The sequence below is a fragment of the Asterias amurensis genome, chromosome 21, assembly GCF_032118995.1.
Source record: "Asterias amurensis chromosome 21, ASM3211899v1".
Taxonomy (NCBI): domain Eukaryota; kingdom Metazoa; phylum Echinodermata; class Asteroidea; order Forcipulatida; family Asteriidae; genus Asterias; species Asterias amurensis.
The window spans coordinates 4,379,829-4,395,323 of record NC_092668.1 but is presented as its reverse complement, the minus strand read 5'-3'; the positions used below and the strand labels follow the sequence as shown (position 1 = coordinate 4,395,323).

The window sequence follows — 15,495 nt, the reverse complement described above, 5'->3', positions numbered from 1 at the left end:
CGTACACTATTGTTTAACAGTTTAGTTTATTTATATTTGTACAAGAACACAAACATAGAAACCAGCATGTTGTACATTATAATAATTATTGGAGAATTGGTAGTCTTTTGAAAGAGTTACATTGAACAAAAACCCAGTTACAACAAATGTTTGACTTGGGATATTTTAAGTCAAAAATTTAACAAATTGTTTTGTTTTGAAGAGAAAATTGAGGCATGTCCAACCTATGGGTGCATTTATTGCAATCTAGCAACAAACTTCCACATCCCATCAAAAGAAAATTCCAAACTGGAAATCGGTATCTTTTTGATAACATTTGAAGGTGGTACCTGGACTCCCATAGCAGCAGATTTATCTGCTATTTCACTATGAGAAAGCGCCATACTAAATACATCACACCCCGAATGCTGCAACTGTCAATATTACAACATAACATGCTATTTAAGTTCTATAACAATATTAATATATAAAAGATGAAATAATTTGACACCAAATACCTACATCGTTCTCATTACCCACTTTCTATAAAGACATAAATTACTCAGAGAAAACAAAACTTCACCGGTGTCTTTTACCCACTCTGCGTATCAAGATAAAGGAAAATATACAAAGCTATTTACAAATTTTACTTCTAGTTTAAGTTATGATTTATAAATATTAAAGGCAACATTAAAAAATTTGCTTGGGGCCTTTAATTTTGATCAAACATTATTTTTTAGTGACTTTTGATGCTCACCTTGAAATGTATGTAAAAAAACATTAACAATTTCACTGAAGGTTTTTTCTCCATTTCTGTTTCTGTACCTGTCGGGCGTGACAGCAACTTGTGAGGTGCAAAACATTGCTGTGTTCCAATTGGTTCTTAACTGAGTCAATTGTGTGTGAGCGTCTAATGCAGGGTTCAAGTTGTTTTAACTGCCATTTTGGTGAGCGGACCACTGACAAGTGAGAATGCTGTACTACACAGAACCGGCGTCCGAGTCAAGTGACTTGAAGTGCGTTAACAATGTACACATACCAAGCGAGCGGAACATGCACAGAAAAACACGACTGTGTCCCACCTTTGTACACCGATTGCTTGCCAGCTTTGTTAACATTGTATACCCACTGCACCCAACTCCAGACGCTGATTGTGTCTATTGTGGCAGGTCGAGTGTTGTTCTAGCCCTATTGCTAGTAAACTATGATTTCGTTTCACTCATGAAAAATTCATCTCCACAGCCATTCGAACAGGTGCTCAAATTCAATCATCATCAATTATATCATACATAACCAACCTTTTTTTCAATACATTATACAGCCCTGATCATACTTACTGCGATTACTAACCAAATTTTGATGCCACAGGGCTGTTTTCGCAGCGAATGTTGCGCAGGAGTTGAACAGCTCAATTGTGACATCAAAATTTGTGTCGGATTCGCATTTGCAGGAAGTTTAAACCAGGCTTTACTGGTATAATTTTGTTTAAATATATTTCTATGTACATTTATAAGTCTGCCAAAACTTTGAGGACAATTTGTCAATGCCAGGTAAACAAACCATATGTTTTAACCACACATGTACATACATATAAACAAATAAAAAGTAATGTTTCATGCTATATCTCTTTGCATTGCAAATATCAGTAGGTCTGGCCTACATTTTTCAAATTGTCCTTTTAAAGAAGATGAATAATTCTTAAATTCTAGGGGATCACACAGACACTTAAAAAGGCATTTGGATATATTGAACAAAAACTGTAGATGAACATCCTGTTTCACGCAGGGTTTTACTTATTTTTGTGAATATTCTTTGATGGCTGTTGAATATACCATAGGCATTTTGAGTTGCTAATGACAGTTTAACAAAAAGAAAAAATACTGTCTCAACAAAAGTCACAAAATAACTGAGTTTTTTTCCCCCCCCGTATAACATGGATTTCCTATTCCCTCTTCCACTTCTTAAGCAAAAAATATCAAAAACATCAAAAATCAAACCTTTCCTAAAACAAAAAAAAGGTGCCAGCTGAAAGAAAACAGTAATACATGATGAAAAATAAAATTCTATGTATGCTACAAATACATGTACTGCAAAATAAAATTAAAGTTTTTTTTGTTTTTTTCCCAATTTTTGTGATCAATGGCCACATTCATTCTAATGGAGAAACACAAGACAACAAAAGGTAGTAATATTTGCACATAACGTTAGATTCTGAAAAATATATAATTTATATTTAACCCAAATTGATTTTTTGTTTTGAGGGATTAAGTGTAATTTGTGACTTTGGCAAAACCAGAAAAAATTCAAATTTGATTTTCCAAAAATGATAGTAGTGTTCTAAGAAAGTTATTTGTCCTTTCCCAAAGTTTATTCCAGTGGCCTCGATCATTTTGTTCCCTTTCTGTAGCTGTTCCGCATTATAGTATGCCAATAAGTTTTTCCCAAAGAGGGTCTCAATTAAAGAGAGCTGGTTAACTTGACCAACTAAAAACATCACAAGCTCTCAGAAAGCGTCATACTGACATTTTATTATGCTATCAAGAAGTCTTATAGACACAACAAATCAGAACACTGTATAAAATATGCTTTTGCAACTAATAACAAAAAAGAGAACTTTTCATCAATAAGATTTTTAAATTCTTTAGAAAAAGCTTTTCTTTTGGATAAAAATATTGTACACCTATGAGCTGTGCTCTTCATTACTATCTTAAGCTATGGCGGAAAGAGCGTTCCCTACAAATAAAGAAATTGTAATGCTCCATTCAGACCTAGCAAAGCATTTCCCGCTAATCTTGCCTTTATTTGTTCCATCAAATAGACAAGAATCAGAACTCTCAAGTAGCAATATATTGATTTTAGATGACGCGGCGTTAATACCTGTAAACCTAACTTGTCCACCAACATGGTGAGCGTGGCACCAGTCGCCGCGTGTGACGCGCGTGCAAGGGGTCAATATTCTGAAGTTCCCAATCTCATTTCTGCTTTGTGTTTCTTTGTTTTGCTGTACTCTTGTTACGACCTTCAAGTTTATAAAGAAATCATTTTGGCCAGTCCCAGGGTTCTCGTTGTAACGAGAGTAGACTGTAGAATGTTTAGGACATCACATCTCATGGATATAACTGTGTAAAATAGTCTTTACTAAAATTACTTCCTGTAAATTTTAAGTCCAATATGCTATTTACAAGAACTGCTGCTTTTGACACGGGGCATCACAATAGATGAAATGGAACGACAAAGAAATCATTGTGTCTCCTTAAAGCACCCACATTTATGCACGAGTTTGAAATTGTGAATATGTTGTATCTCGCTTAAAGAGCTCGGATGTACAGAAAAAAATAAGTACGCACCAAGATACAATGTTTTCTTCCACAGAGCATTTTCGTGCGAGATACAACTATTTGGCAAAATCGAGATGCGACGATGTGTAGCTAAGCATCATTCGTTGCACAAGCTCTGGTACAAAGTCATTTCCTAAAGAAGACGGACACAAAGAAAGTAGGCACGGATGGATTCGCTGAAGAAGAGGGGAGGCTGGCATGGGTGAAGTCGAAGATGAAGCTTTGAAGCACAGCAAGGGAAGAGGGGGGGAGGTCCAAGGTTTAATTGATTAGCACAAAACCTCTTGCTGCTCGGCATCTCCAAGCCACCATAAGAGTTGGATGATGAAGGTTCTTGTTCAGGGGGGTGGGGTAGGGTTGGGTGAGGGGGTACGTGACCTCAATCGATCTTAACAGTCGAGTAGATCTTTCTAACGAAGGTGCTCGTTCCGATGTATCCCATAGTACCACACATGATGCCTAGTGCTATACTGAATAGTGCCATGTAGCCAAAATAAAATGTCGTCTGGAACAAGCCGTACATTCTGCAGGTGAGGGGGGAAAAAAAGCAATAAATCAGTTTAAAATCAATGATTTAATCATCTTTGTTTTAACATTTCAAACCAATTTTCGGATCTATTATAACACTGATAAATTCTGCCACATAAAACTGTGTGCTAAATACGCACAAATTTCAGCTGATACAAAATATATCAAACGAATGCGGAAGATTGCACAGTAGGCCTTTTAAAATCAAGTTTAACATCAAGAAGAGAAAAAATTCCAAAACCTTGTTTCAATTCCGCGCCCTTTGGTATACATCACAATAAGCTTGGGCGATATCACGATCTTATCGAATATCGCGATACTAATTTGGAAACGATTTTGATATCGGATCGATTTGGTTTTAATCGAAATATCGATATATCGCGATATATTGCGATATCGATTAAGTATCGCAATTTTGCGATGTATTTCCTAGCTGAGACATCTTGAGATTTGACCAAATTTACTCACTTTGTTTTAAACAGGAAATAGTAGAAGGAGTACATGTAAACATAGAGGGCCGTTGAGGCCGCCGCCAAGAAGCTTGTCCACTGCCAGCGATAATCTTCCGCATTTAGTAGGAAGTATGTACAGACGATAGTGACGCAGACGGTGACTATGACCAATATTAGGAAAACCAAGAGCATGAAGCCAAAGACGTAGTAGATCTTGTAGGCCCAGAATGACGTGAAGATGAAATACCTGTGGGGTGGGACCATTAAAAAAGTGGATATATTTCCATAACAAATATCACATCATTTCAGAAATGTAGTTTACTGTTGCCTTCATTTTTATTTACTCTACAAAAATTCAGAAATCATTATACTATATCAATTAAAGCCCGGTTCGTACTTCCTGCGAATGCTTCGTGCGAAGCGAATTTCATTGCGTCACAAAGGGGAAAGATTTAGCTGACCGATTGTTGCATCACCAATTCACATTCGCATTCGCATACACAGAAAGTATGAACCGGGCTTAAGAGGAGAATACAAAATAGAACTATCTCGTTTTTACGTAAGACAAGTTGACTGGAGCGGGATTTGAACCAACGACCATTGCATTAACGTACCAGCATTCTACCAATATCAATATCTTTATTTGCGGGGTGCCAGTCAGAAGCCACTGTTAGGTGTCGTGTAGCCAGGGATCACACCCAAGTTTATGATACAGCGTGAGAAGCAGGGATCAAGGGATCACCTTGAGAGGATACAACTTTTTAATATTTAGTCACGAGTAATAATCCACGGGAGACTGACTGGGTAGTTTTTAAACAACTTGTGTTTGAACAAAGACCAATTTACTGGAACAAGACTCGGATTGTCACACCAGGGCCCAATTTCATAGAGCTGCTAAGCACAAAAATTTGCTAAGCATGAAATTTCTTCCTAGATAAAAACAGGATTACCAACCAAATTTCCATTTGTTGCACATTGCTTGTGACTGGTGTTCAGCTGTTGTTTGCTCATCTTGGAAATCATGTGGAAATTCGGTTGGTAATCCTGTTTTTATCGAGGCAGAAATTTCATGCTAAGCAAATTTTGTGCTTAGCAGCTTCTATGAAATTGGGCCCAGCGCTTTACCAACTGAGCTACCCAGCCCTATGCTGGCTGTCTCCCTAGAAGTCAATATCTTTGCTTGGAGGTGCCAGTCAGAAGCCATTCTAACCGTAAAAAATATAAACAAAAAAAAACACAAAAATCTTACATTTCAATAAAGATGGAGCCAAACGGTAGAACTCCACCGAGCAGGATAATGACAGAGGGCTCCATGAACCATTTCTTCTCTGGTATCGGTCTCGGGACAGCGTTGACTCTACATGGAAAGTTGGGCTGACCGGCTATCGCTCTGCCGACGATGGTCCCGACAAGAGTTAGAGGAAGGATCACAAAGAAACAGATGCAAGTCACTGCAACCTAACAATGGAGAGAAAAACAATACTGTGGTTTAGAAACATGTCAGGCCTGATACTTCATGGAGGCAACGGAGGCGATTGCTTCCATGCCCACTATTCATTGCCTTGGTGCCCTTGAAATGATCCAGTAGAAATTTACAATTTCCTCATAGGGTGCCCTTGCCTTTTCAAAAAAGAAGCATACAGGGCCGACATGTGATTTTTTTAAAATGAGATTTCGCCTAATATCACAAGGACGAACGGCCGCTTCAAGGCAAGTGCTACAGTGATTTTGGCTGACAACCCAAATCAAAGAGGGTACGTTGCCACATACTCCTGGTGCTGACACAGGGAAATCCCCTTAACAGTCCGTGAGAAAGTAGTAATGGGTATCATCCACTAGTTGGTATAGCATTGGTATACACTTTTCAGGCCATTTGTTAACGATTTTTGTTATTTTTTTCAAAGACCAGTCTTCTCACTTGGTGTATTTCAATATATCCATAAAATAAAACATGTGGAAATTTGTTCTCAATTGGTTGTCGTAATTGCGAGATAATAATGGAAGAAAAAACACCCTTGTCACACGAAGTTGTGTGCATTCAGATGCTTGCTTTCAAAACCTCAAAATCTAGTTCTGAGGTCTCGAAATCAAATTCGTGGAAAATAACTTCTTTCTCAAAAACTACGTTACTTCAGAGGGAGTCGTTTCTCACAATGTTTTATACTATCAACAGCTCCCCATTACTAATAAAAATTATTTTGAGTAATTACCAATATAGTGTCCACTGCCTTTAAGTAACCTGGACAATACTCACCATAGTTCCAAAGGGGATGGCTCTGGATGCGTGATAATAAATAGCGATGAAATTGATAAAGAAGGCGAGTCCGCAGACCATGAGCGGCATCAGGAAAGCACTGAGGAGCATCTGCTTAATCCACACTTTACCTGTCGGTCAAAATCAAGAAATTCTGATTGATCACAATCTTAGTACCCCCACATTGTCTAGACATGTCCACTGTCTTTACCCGCAAGGATAACGACAGGCACTGGTCTTACAGGATCAATGATAGTTTAACAAATTTTCTGGACCAGATTTCTCTGTAGAGAAAAAAAAAAACAAACAAAAAACAACAACACTCTCAGCACATGCATTCAACTGTTTTTATTTGAAATACAAGTGGAGATTTATCCCATATGTCTTTCATTAAAAAATATGTCTTTCATTAAAACTTTGTTACAGAATAAAATGAAGGATATTCATCAGACCCAAAGTCAACTTTTTAACTATTTAAAAAAGATTGTTGACATGGTGAGGTATTGTTATTTAAAGCCATTGGACCCTTTCGGTAAACAGTATTGTCCAAGGCCCACACTTCGTGTATCACAACTTCTATATCAAATAACAAACCTGTGAAAATTTGGGCTTAATCGGTCATCGGAGTCGGGAGAAAATAACGGGAAAACCCACCCTTGTATCCGCGCGTTTCGCCGTGTCATGACATGTGTTTAACATAAATCCGTAATTCTCGTTAACGAGAATTGATATTGTTTTACTGTTTTCTCGAAAAGTAAAGCATTTCATGGAATAATATTTCAAGAGAAGTATTTCACCACTACCTTCTGTAAACCCTGTAAGTTATTTGTAAATCTGTGAACTTTTTTTTTTTTTTTCCTGTACCGAAAGGGTCCAATGGCTTTAATTGAAAAATCACAAGTCAGCCGACCTTTTTTGCACTGTGTTTGGTTTTGAATTTACTGGCCCCATGCTAATACTATTGGCCGCGGGCCTGCGGTCCAGTGTAAAATTTGAGCCATGTAGAATTGGCCAGAAGTGAGGAAGGATACTTTCAAACAACCCTTAGGTTTGCGTCGTATCTTACCTCCCATTCTTGAGTAGAGGCCACCCCCAAAGTATCCGTTGACGGGTGCAGCTGCTGCATAAACAAATATACTGGTGCTCAAGATGGATCCCCGACTGTGAACAAACAACATCAACGTGAAATAGCAAACAATAATCATAAAAGGCAGTGGACACTATTGGTTATTACTCAAAATAATTATTAGCATAAAACCATACTTGTTAACGAGTAATGGGGAGAGGTTGATAATATAAAACATTGTGAGAAATGGCTCCCTCTGAAGTAACGTAGTCGCAGGTTTGTTATTTTATGCATATGTGAGGAGACTGGGGAGAGGTTGATAGTATAAAACATTGTGAGAAATGGCTCCCTCTCAAGTAACATAGTCACAGGTTTGTTATTTTATGCATATGTGAGAAGACTGGTCTTTGACAATTACCAATAGTGTCCAGTGTCTTTAAACGCAAAAAGAGTTATCAGGAAATGGCAAATATTTATCAAGGTTTGTAATTGAAAATTTTAAAACAGCCTATTTTGCATTATACATTAAAAATATGCCAAAAGACGAATAGAGAAAATAACTTTCAGACAACTAGAGAAAATTAATATCAGTGGTCTAGAGGTAAGACATCTGCTCTAAGGTAATAGAGCTGCTTAAGCACAAAATTTTGCTTAAGCGAAAAAATCCTTGCCTAGTAAAATCAGATTACTGGCCGAGACTCCACTCAATTGTTATGCTAAGTAAACAACAGCTCAATACCAGTCACAAGCATGTATACATGTATGGCATGAAATTTTGGCCAGTAACATGTGTAAAATAAGCGAGCTATTTTCGTGCTTAAGCAAATTTTTTGCTTAAGCAGCTCTATGAAATTGGCCCCTGCAAAGGTCATGGGTCCAAATCTCACCCGAGTGATTTGCCTGTGGATTGTGTTCACACAGTGCTTAATATACATCAGTGAAATGGTGAAAAACCAAATTGTAATCTTTATACTCAAAAACTTATAAAATACTTATACTTATAAAATTCAAAACAATCCATGGGTGTATCTACTCACTCAGTGTAGAGTTGACCCCAGAGTGAGATGAGTATGACCGCTAGAGCCACTGAGGCCATGTGATAACCGCTACCAATCATAGCTGAGAAGAGCATCGGGTATGAAGCCGGTCTGAAGACATCGCCATGAACCTGTTTCCATCCATACTCATCACCGAGATCACGCTCCTATCAATATAAAAATAAACGATATACCTTAGGATGTGATAGGCTAATGGAAAAAACCGAACTATAAAGAAAAAGCTTCTGTTGGAGCACAGGGACTTTTAGTTTCTCTTTCGAAACCCTCCCCCTAACCCAACCTCGTCCCCATGGTTTACTTTATTTTCAACCATGTTTACAATAGTAAACCCTGGGATGGAAACTCTGTACTTGGACCCTGATGGACAACGACTTTACAATATTAGAATATGTTTCATATTCACAGGTACAGCCAGCCGCCGTCAACCAACAAGCTATTAAATCTGGTACCGTACTACGACATTATGACGAAGATGTGAATTTCGAAAAGTAGCCAGACTATTTTAATATTTATACTTATGATCCAAAACCAGGGTGAGAGAGCGGTCAACCTTGTAACCGCTCGACACACCCTGGGGACTAAGTTGCCCCCCAACCATATTCATGCACCGCGATTCCCAAAACCTTGAGAAATGGCTGACAATCACAAATCGTCCAAAATACTCCCCACTATAATAAACCCAGTCACCTTTATGTTTGGTAAGTTCGATATGCCTGGCCGGATAATGAGCAATTGTATCTACAAAGTCAGGCGACTTCCTGAGAATAATTTTTTAAGGAGACACAGATTTTTGAGGATACAAACAGTTTGAGAATACAAAGATTTTTTGTGGATACAAAGAGGAAAAATAACAACCCAAATCACGTACCATGTCATCCAGGTCGTCATCTTTGCTGTATCTGGCGTAATCCTTACGGAGAGTCCTCATGAGAATCATGGAGACAAGACCAACCAAGAAAATAACCATCATGAAGGAGTTGAAAATTGAGAACCAGTGAATCTACAAAACAAGAAAAACAAAATCTTTAGTCCGTCATCCTGATCATGTTTACAAAGAAAAACGCCAAGGTTTACAATTGTGAGCTCTTATCCGCTCAGCCACGACATCCCAATGTGGGGAAACGAAATAAGTTTGTAATTGTTGAAAAAGAAATGTAGGCGAAATGCGGGCAATCAAAAATAGTGAAAACATTTCTATAGAAGAACATTAGATAAACAAGTATTGATAGCTCATTCACAGGAAAATGCAGTAGACTTGGGCTCAATTTCATAGAGCTGCTTGTATTAACCCTGCCTGGTATCACTCAGTCATGACATAGTGGGATCCTTGATGCACCACTTAAAACAATCCGCATAGGATTCTGTACCAGCTGCACAACCATCCAAAACCATTTGGGGAACCAACTGTGTGCACAGCTATCATACCATTCAAAACCATTCAATTGAATGGTTTCAAATGGTGTATCAACTTGTTACAAAAAGGCACCGATTGTAGGAGGGCTAAAGCAGACAATATTGCTTGACCATTTTCTGCTGAGCAAAAAAGCGAAAATGGGAAGGGATACCAGTCACAGACGGTACATGAGAAATTGTGTTTTGTCTGGTAACCTTTTTCTGGTATGCAACACTATGTTGTGCTTCGTTACTTTTTGCAATTGTGTACTATGAGATTGTGGTTGAAATATCAAGTAGAGTCCTGAAAACAGTATCCTCTATATCTAGAGAAGTAGATCACAGAGTACAATTTCTACACATCTGGAGAAAAACAACTGCGTTTTTTAACCTTTTTTTTTTTTCACCAGGCTTCAGATAGTTATACAGCAGTTACACCCCCGAGCGTAGATATTGACAAAATAGGGAGAACGCCAATGTAGGGTTAGATAGCTCAGTTGGTAGCGCGACTGCATGTTTATCTTGAGGTCACAGGTTCAAATCAAACTTTAGAAAACCTTTCTTTGTTCAATTAATATTGACCCAGTCACTTTACCCTTGTGATTTATACTTGAATTCACGAAGAAGTCTAAAATGTCTCATTCCCACTGTTCTTGGTTATTTCACCGAAGGGGTTACCCAAGATAAACAATAAATAAATAAATAAATAAATAAATAAATGAATGAATAAATAAATACTCACTCTGTGGTTGAAGAAGTTAGGATCCAGGTATTTGTCAAAACGCTTTCTGTAACTCATTGGTGATTTTTTCCAATTAACCTGGCATTAGAAAGAAACAAAAGAGTGAACATTATTATTGTTTGTTTGAAATATAATAAATAAATTAGGCGATTTGAGTCCGAGGAAATTTATAGTTTGATAGCAGCCAAACAAGGCGCTGTATTAAAAATGGACCAAAATTAGCGTTCTTTAAAAAGAATTTGCAAAGCAATATTCCTCTACATGGGTGTAAAAAAAAATCGCTAATATCTTAACAGGCTTAGAGGTTTTTTATTTTATGGCTGAAAACTGATACTAAACTGACAGTTTGGAAAGGCTATCATTGTTTATGGTAAGTTTTGATGGTAAGTTTTATTTGCAAATATGGTGATATTGGTTTTAGTCCCTATAACTGGTACTAGAACTACCACATGCAGGCCTTGAACTTCGATCTCGTGAAGGGGCCCAGCAATTTTTCTCTGGGAAGGGGCACTTCTATGGAACAAATGTTTGTATTGGAATCTTGCAGAGGGTACCTCAACAAAAGCACACGACACCCACACTAATTGCTGTGGGTGCCGTGGGTCATTTTAAGGCCTATAAGTTTGGCTGGCTCATGGACTAAGAGTTAAACTGTAGCCCGCAGTCATTAGACCCTCATACCTGGTATGTGAATGGAACTTTCACCCCTTTCTCCAGTTTGACCTTGACTTCACTGGTCAGATTAACGTCCACAATCTGATTGACATTGTAGCCGATGTCCAACTTCTTGTGTGTCCAGATGTAATAGTCTGGCCCTTTCTCTGGACTATCATCCACTTCACCAACGATACCTAGAAGGAGAAAAGACATCAATAGATGAGTAAACAGAGCAGACGATTTGAGAGTCATCCATCCTTTTCAGGGTTCTCCCAAGGACTTTTTAAAACTGTGGGGCATTCTGGACCAAAATGCTCGGATATTTGGCTTAAGCACGCTGAATGGAAATAAGGTCTTTTGAATTGTTTCTACCAAATTAACTGTCACTAGGAGCGGTGCCAACTTTCCCTTAGACTGAAACAGGGTTACCCCATCACAGTGTGTAAAGATCAGGCATGCAACTGCCCGTTTAAATTTTTTCAAAGGCACAACGCAAGTGCGGAGCGAGGCAGCCGAAACGCCACGGGACATGATACCCACAATGGTACCATAGAAAATGTTGAGGTTTATTATGCTCTTAGGTGCATTGTTAGCATGTACTAGGCTTATTTTACATGATTGTAGTTGTACACTGTTGTTGCCAGGCATGTATAAGGCTAAAAAAAAAAAAAAAAAACACGTAGTTCCGCGGAAACGCGGAAGAGTTGCATGCCTGAAGGATTTAGGCATTAAGTATCATCCATTAGGAGCCTAACTGGTTGAGCAGAATGCACTACCTTCCCAACTTTTTTTTTGAACCTCATGCAACTGACAACACCAGAGTTGGGTAAGGTGACCTGACATCGTTTGACCATGACACGCCACATATTTTGGACTTAATCATTAGCTTGGAGGCAACTCTTAAAGGAACACGTTGCCTTGGATCGGTCGAGTTGGTCTTAAAAAAGCGTTCTGTAACCGTTTGTTTTAAAATCGATATGGTAAGAAAGATGTTGTAAAAGTAGAAAACAATGATCTACACAAATATGCCTCGAAATTGCGTGGTTTTCTTTTTACCTCGTCGACTAACACGGTCGGCCATTTATGGGAGTCAAATTCTGGAATCCCAAAATGGCCGACCATGTTAGTTTGCGACGTAAAATGAAAATCGTGCAATTTTGAGTGATACTTGTGTGGATCATTATATTCTACTTTTAAAACATCTTCTTAACCATATGCATTTCTTAACAATTGGTTTCAAACGCTTTTTTATAGACCAACTCGTCCGATCCAAGGCAAAGTGTTCCTTTAACCATGATTTCCTACTTACCCCAAATGGGAAGGTCATCAATGTACATTTGGTACCAGTAGTGATTCTTGACTGCATATGTAAAGGCTTTGAAAGAATCTTCGGTCATGTCCACCTCACAGTACTTCGTTTGTGGCATTTCCACTGAAATAAAAATAAAATGGTCTGGTTAGTTTGTAGTCTACTGTTTGGCTCAACCAAAAATGTAAGCGACTAGCCATCTTATCATTATCAACATCAAACGTCGTAGCTTCCCGTTGATGCAACAACCATCCACTTCTCCCGGGTTGTGCAGGGCCATTTTATAAAGAAAGCTTTTTGCTCTGCGAACTCTGACTAAAGTAACATAGTTTTTGAGAAAGAGGTAGTTTCTTACTCAAATATTACTAAAATCTGAGAAAGACTTCAGGCTTGAAGCCTTTCTCAATTCTCAGCCTTCCGAGTGTTTTTCTTCCTTATTTTCTTACCACTTCAATGACCAATTGAGTCTCAATTTTCACAGATTTCTTATTTTATGCATGTTGACCTTCTTATTATAGGTATTTCTTACCTGCGAAATCGATGTCCAAACCACTGAACTCCAGTTCGACACCTTGGAGAGCTTCTCCTAATGTCTCGTGATAATGACTGATCTCTACCTTGGGTCCTCGGCAGAATGGAAGCGAGAAGAACCCGTAGGTTTCTTGGCGATTGTGATACGGACCAACTGTGTTCATCCATAGTACCACCTCTTCCTTCAAGGAGTACTGTAAGAAGGTCAAAAGAGAAAGTAAGTTTTGTTTGTGTTATTTTATAAAGGAAGGCCAAAAACAATCACTTCATTTGAGATTTCATACAACATCCAGTCAGTGAGATGAGTATTGTTTAAAGCTAAGCACGGTTAGGAGAAATAGGAAGAAATCATACATAAATAGTAAATTTGCGAGTACAACAATGTGGAACTCTTGCGGGTACAACCATGTGGAAATCTCTTTTGTGTAAGTTTTGGCTCTGAGAAGAGCCAGTTTGGTCTTGACGTTTTCGAACAGTATACTCCGCTCGTCTTCACTCACACAAAAGAGATTTCCACATGGTTTCTTTATATTCCGTAGCAACTTTAGGATAACTTTCCGTATGGCGCCACCACTTTTTCACTCATTTTTACAAAAAGGGATATCTCATTGAGGTAAATTAGATACTTTATATTTCATGTCAAATGAAAAAGTGGTGGCACCATATACACATTAGCTTTTCCCAACTTTATTATAGCAAGGACGGTAGACTGCTAGTGCTACATTTTTAATGGGGACCAGATTGATTTACTGTGCGAGCCAAGCGCAACCAAGATTTTGTGAAACTATTTGTGTACATTTATTAAACAATAAAGCAGTGCGCAGGTGTGGCAGCACATCTCACGCCTCGCTAAGAACATGGAAGAAGGAAATAAAGATTGTGCTAGTCAGTTGGTTGTTGTCATGGTTAACAAGTGTCGCAGGCTTTATTTTATTTTTAGGTGCGAACCTTGTGAGACGGAGAGGTTTGGAATGCTCCATGATGAGCAAACACACCGCCTAGCAACAGACACCAAGTTAGCAATAGAAGATTGATATACAGACTGAGCAAAAGCCACTGAAAAACAACACTGAACTTAAAACAATGTTAAGTTATTTTGAGCATGCCCAGCCACACTGGTTACACATTTTTTAAACAAAAATAACCAGACATTTTTAAGAAAAATAATCATCTTCATAAACATCATCATCATCATGTTCAATAAAAGCTTCTTTCTTCCTTTTCCCGACATGTTTAATTTGTTTGTTGGACTGCAGTTTTCGTAAATTAAGCTAAATTGTTAAGTTCAACTATAAGAACGTACCCTCACAAAGGAACAAATGGTTATCATTTAAAGCAAACAATAGGATGAAAATATAAAACATCAAAATACCATTATCACATCACATAGACCTAAAAAAAAAAATGTCAGGACGTAGAAAGTACAAAATTAATCACTTACTGTGTGGGTGTGTTCATCAGCTTTCACCGTCAAAAACACAGCAGAAAGTACACATGATAATCTTAAAATTCCCCTCCACATTCTGCATGTATTTGGCTCTCAAATACCACAGGACATAGACGATGATGAATGATTTAATAAACCTAATTTCAACCTTCCTACGTGAAGATGAACGTTAAGAATGAACACACAGAAAAATGGCTGCGCCACGTCATAAACGACCGGCTGGCATAAATAACATTATTGGTGGCGCTCCATAACAAATTCATTCACACGCGTCAATATTTATTAATAAGTGGGCGTTTCCAAGGTGCCATCTGCTGTTGATTTAAGCACCCCCCCTCTTTGCATTATTTTTGCTCTGTTTGTTCTGTTTGGACAAAATACATAATTACTGGAGCAATGCACTTAAACCTTTTTTAAAACAGTTCAATTGTTGTATACTGTAGGCTCTTATTATACACACTCTGTTAAAAAAAACTAGCCCGTGGAAAAACAAAATTTCCAAAAGTGTTTTTGAGATAATTATGATAAGCGATAATCTCTGAAAACCGGAGCGGTTTAAAGACAGTGGACACCATTGGTAATTGTCAAAGACTAGTCTTCACAGTTGGTGTGTCTCAACATATGCATAAAATAACAAACCTGTGAAAATTTGAGCTCAATCGGTCGTCGAAGTTGCGAGATAAATGAAAGAAAAAAAACACCCTTGTGCTTTCTGATGCTTGATTTCGAGACCTCAAATTCT

General features: G+C 38.1%; 1 protein-coding gene across 1 annotated transcript; it reads right to left on the bottom strand.

Moving 5' to 3' along the window:
* Positions 1-7: 7 nt before the first annotated feature.
* On the bottom strand, positions 8-14,961 carry LOC139953040 (transmembrane 9 superfamily member 3-like). Its single transcript, XM_071952436.1, has 12 exons — positions 14,748-14,961; positions 13,305-13,500; positions 12,776-12,898; positions 11,491-11,660; positions 10,810-10,887; positions 9,544-9,675; positions 8,655-8,821; positions 7,618-7,712; positions 6,552-6,682; positions 5,547-5,755; positions 4,314-4,544; positions 8-3,841 (listed from the first exon to the last, which is right to left on the bottom strand). The coding sequence occupies exons 1-12, from the start codon at positions 14,826-14,828 to the stop codon at positions 3,697-3,699; spliced, it is 1,758 nt and encodes a 585-aa protein (XP_071808537.1). The 5' UTR covers positions 14,829-14,961; the 3' UTR covers positions 8-3,696.
* Between the last annotated feature and the right edge of the window lie 534 nt (positions 14,962-15,495).

Bases quoted from the DNA above. Each gene is read 5' to 3' on its own strand.
- LOC139953040 (XM_071952436.1), bottom strand. From the start codon at position 14,828: ATGTGGAGGGGAATTTTAAGATTATCATGTGTACTTTCTGCTGTGTTT. The intron at 13,501-14,747 runs GTAAGTGATTAA...ACCTTCTTACAG, and splicing joins CTGATGAACACACCCACACA to TACTCCTTGAAGGAAGAGGT. The intron at 3,842-4,313 runs GTGAGTAAATTT...CCTCACCTGCAG, and splicing joins TATTTCCTGTTTAAAACAAA to AATGTACGGCTTGTTCCAGA.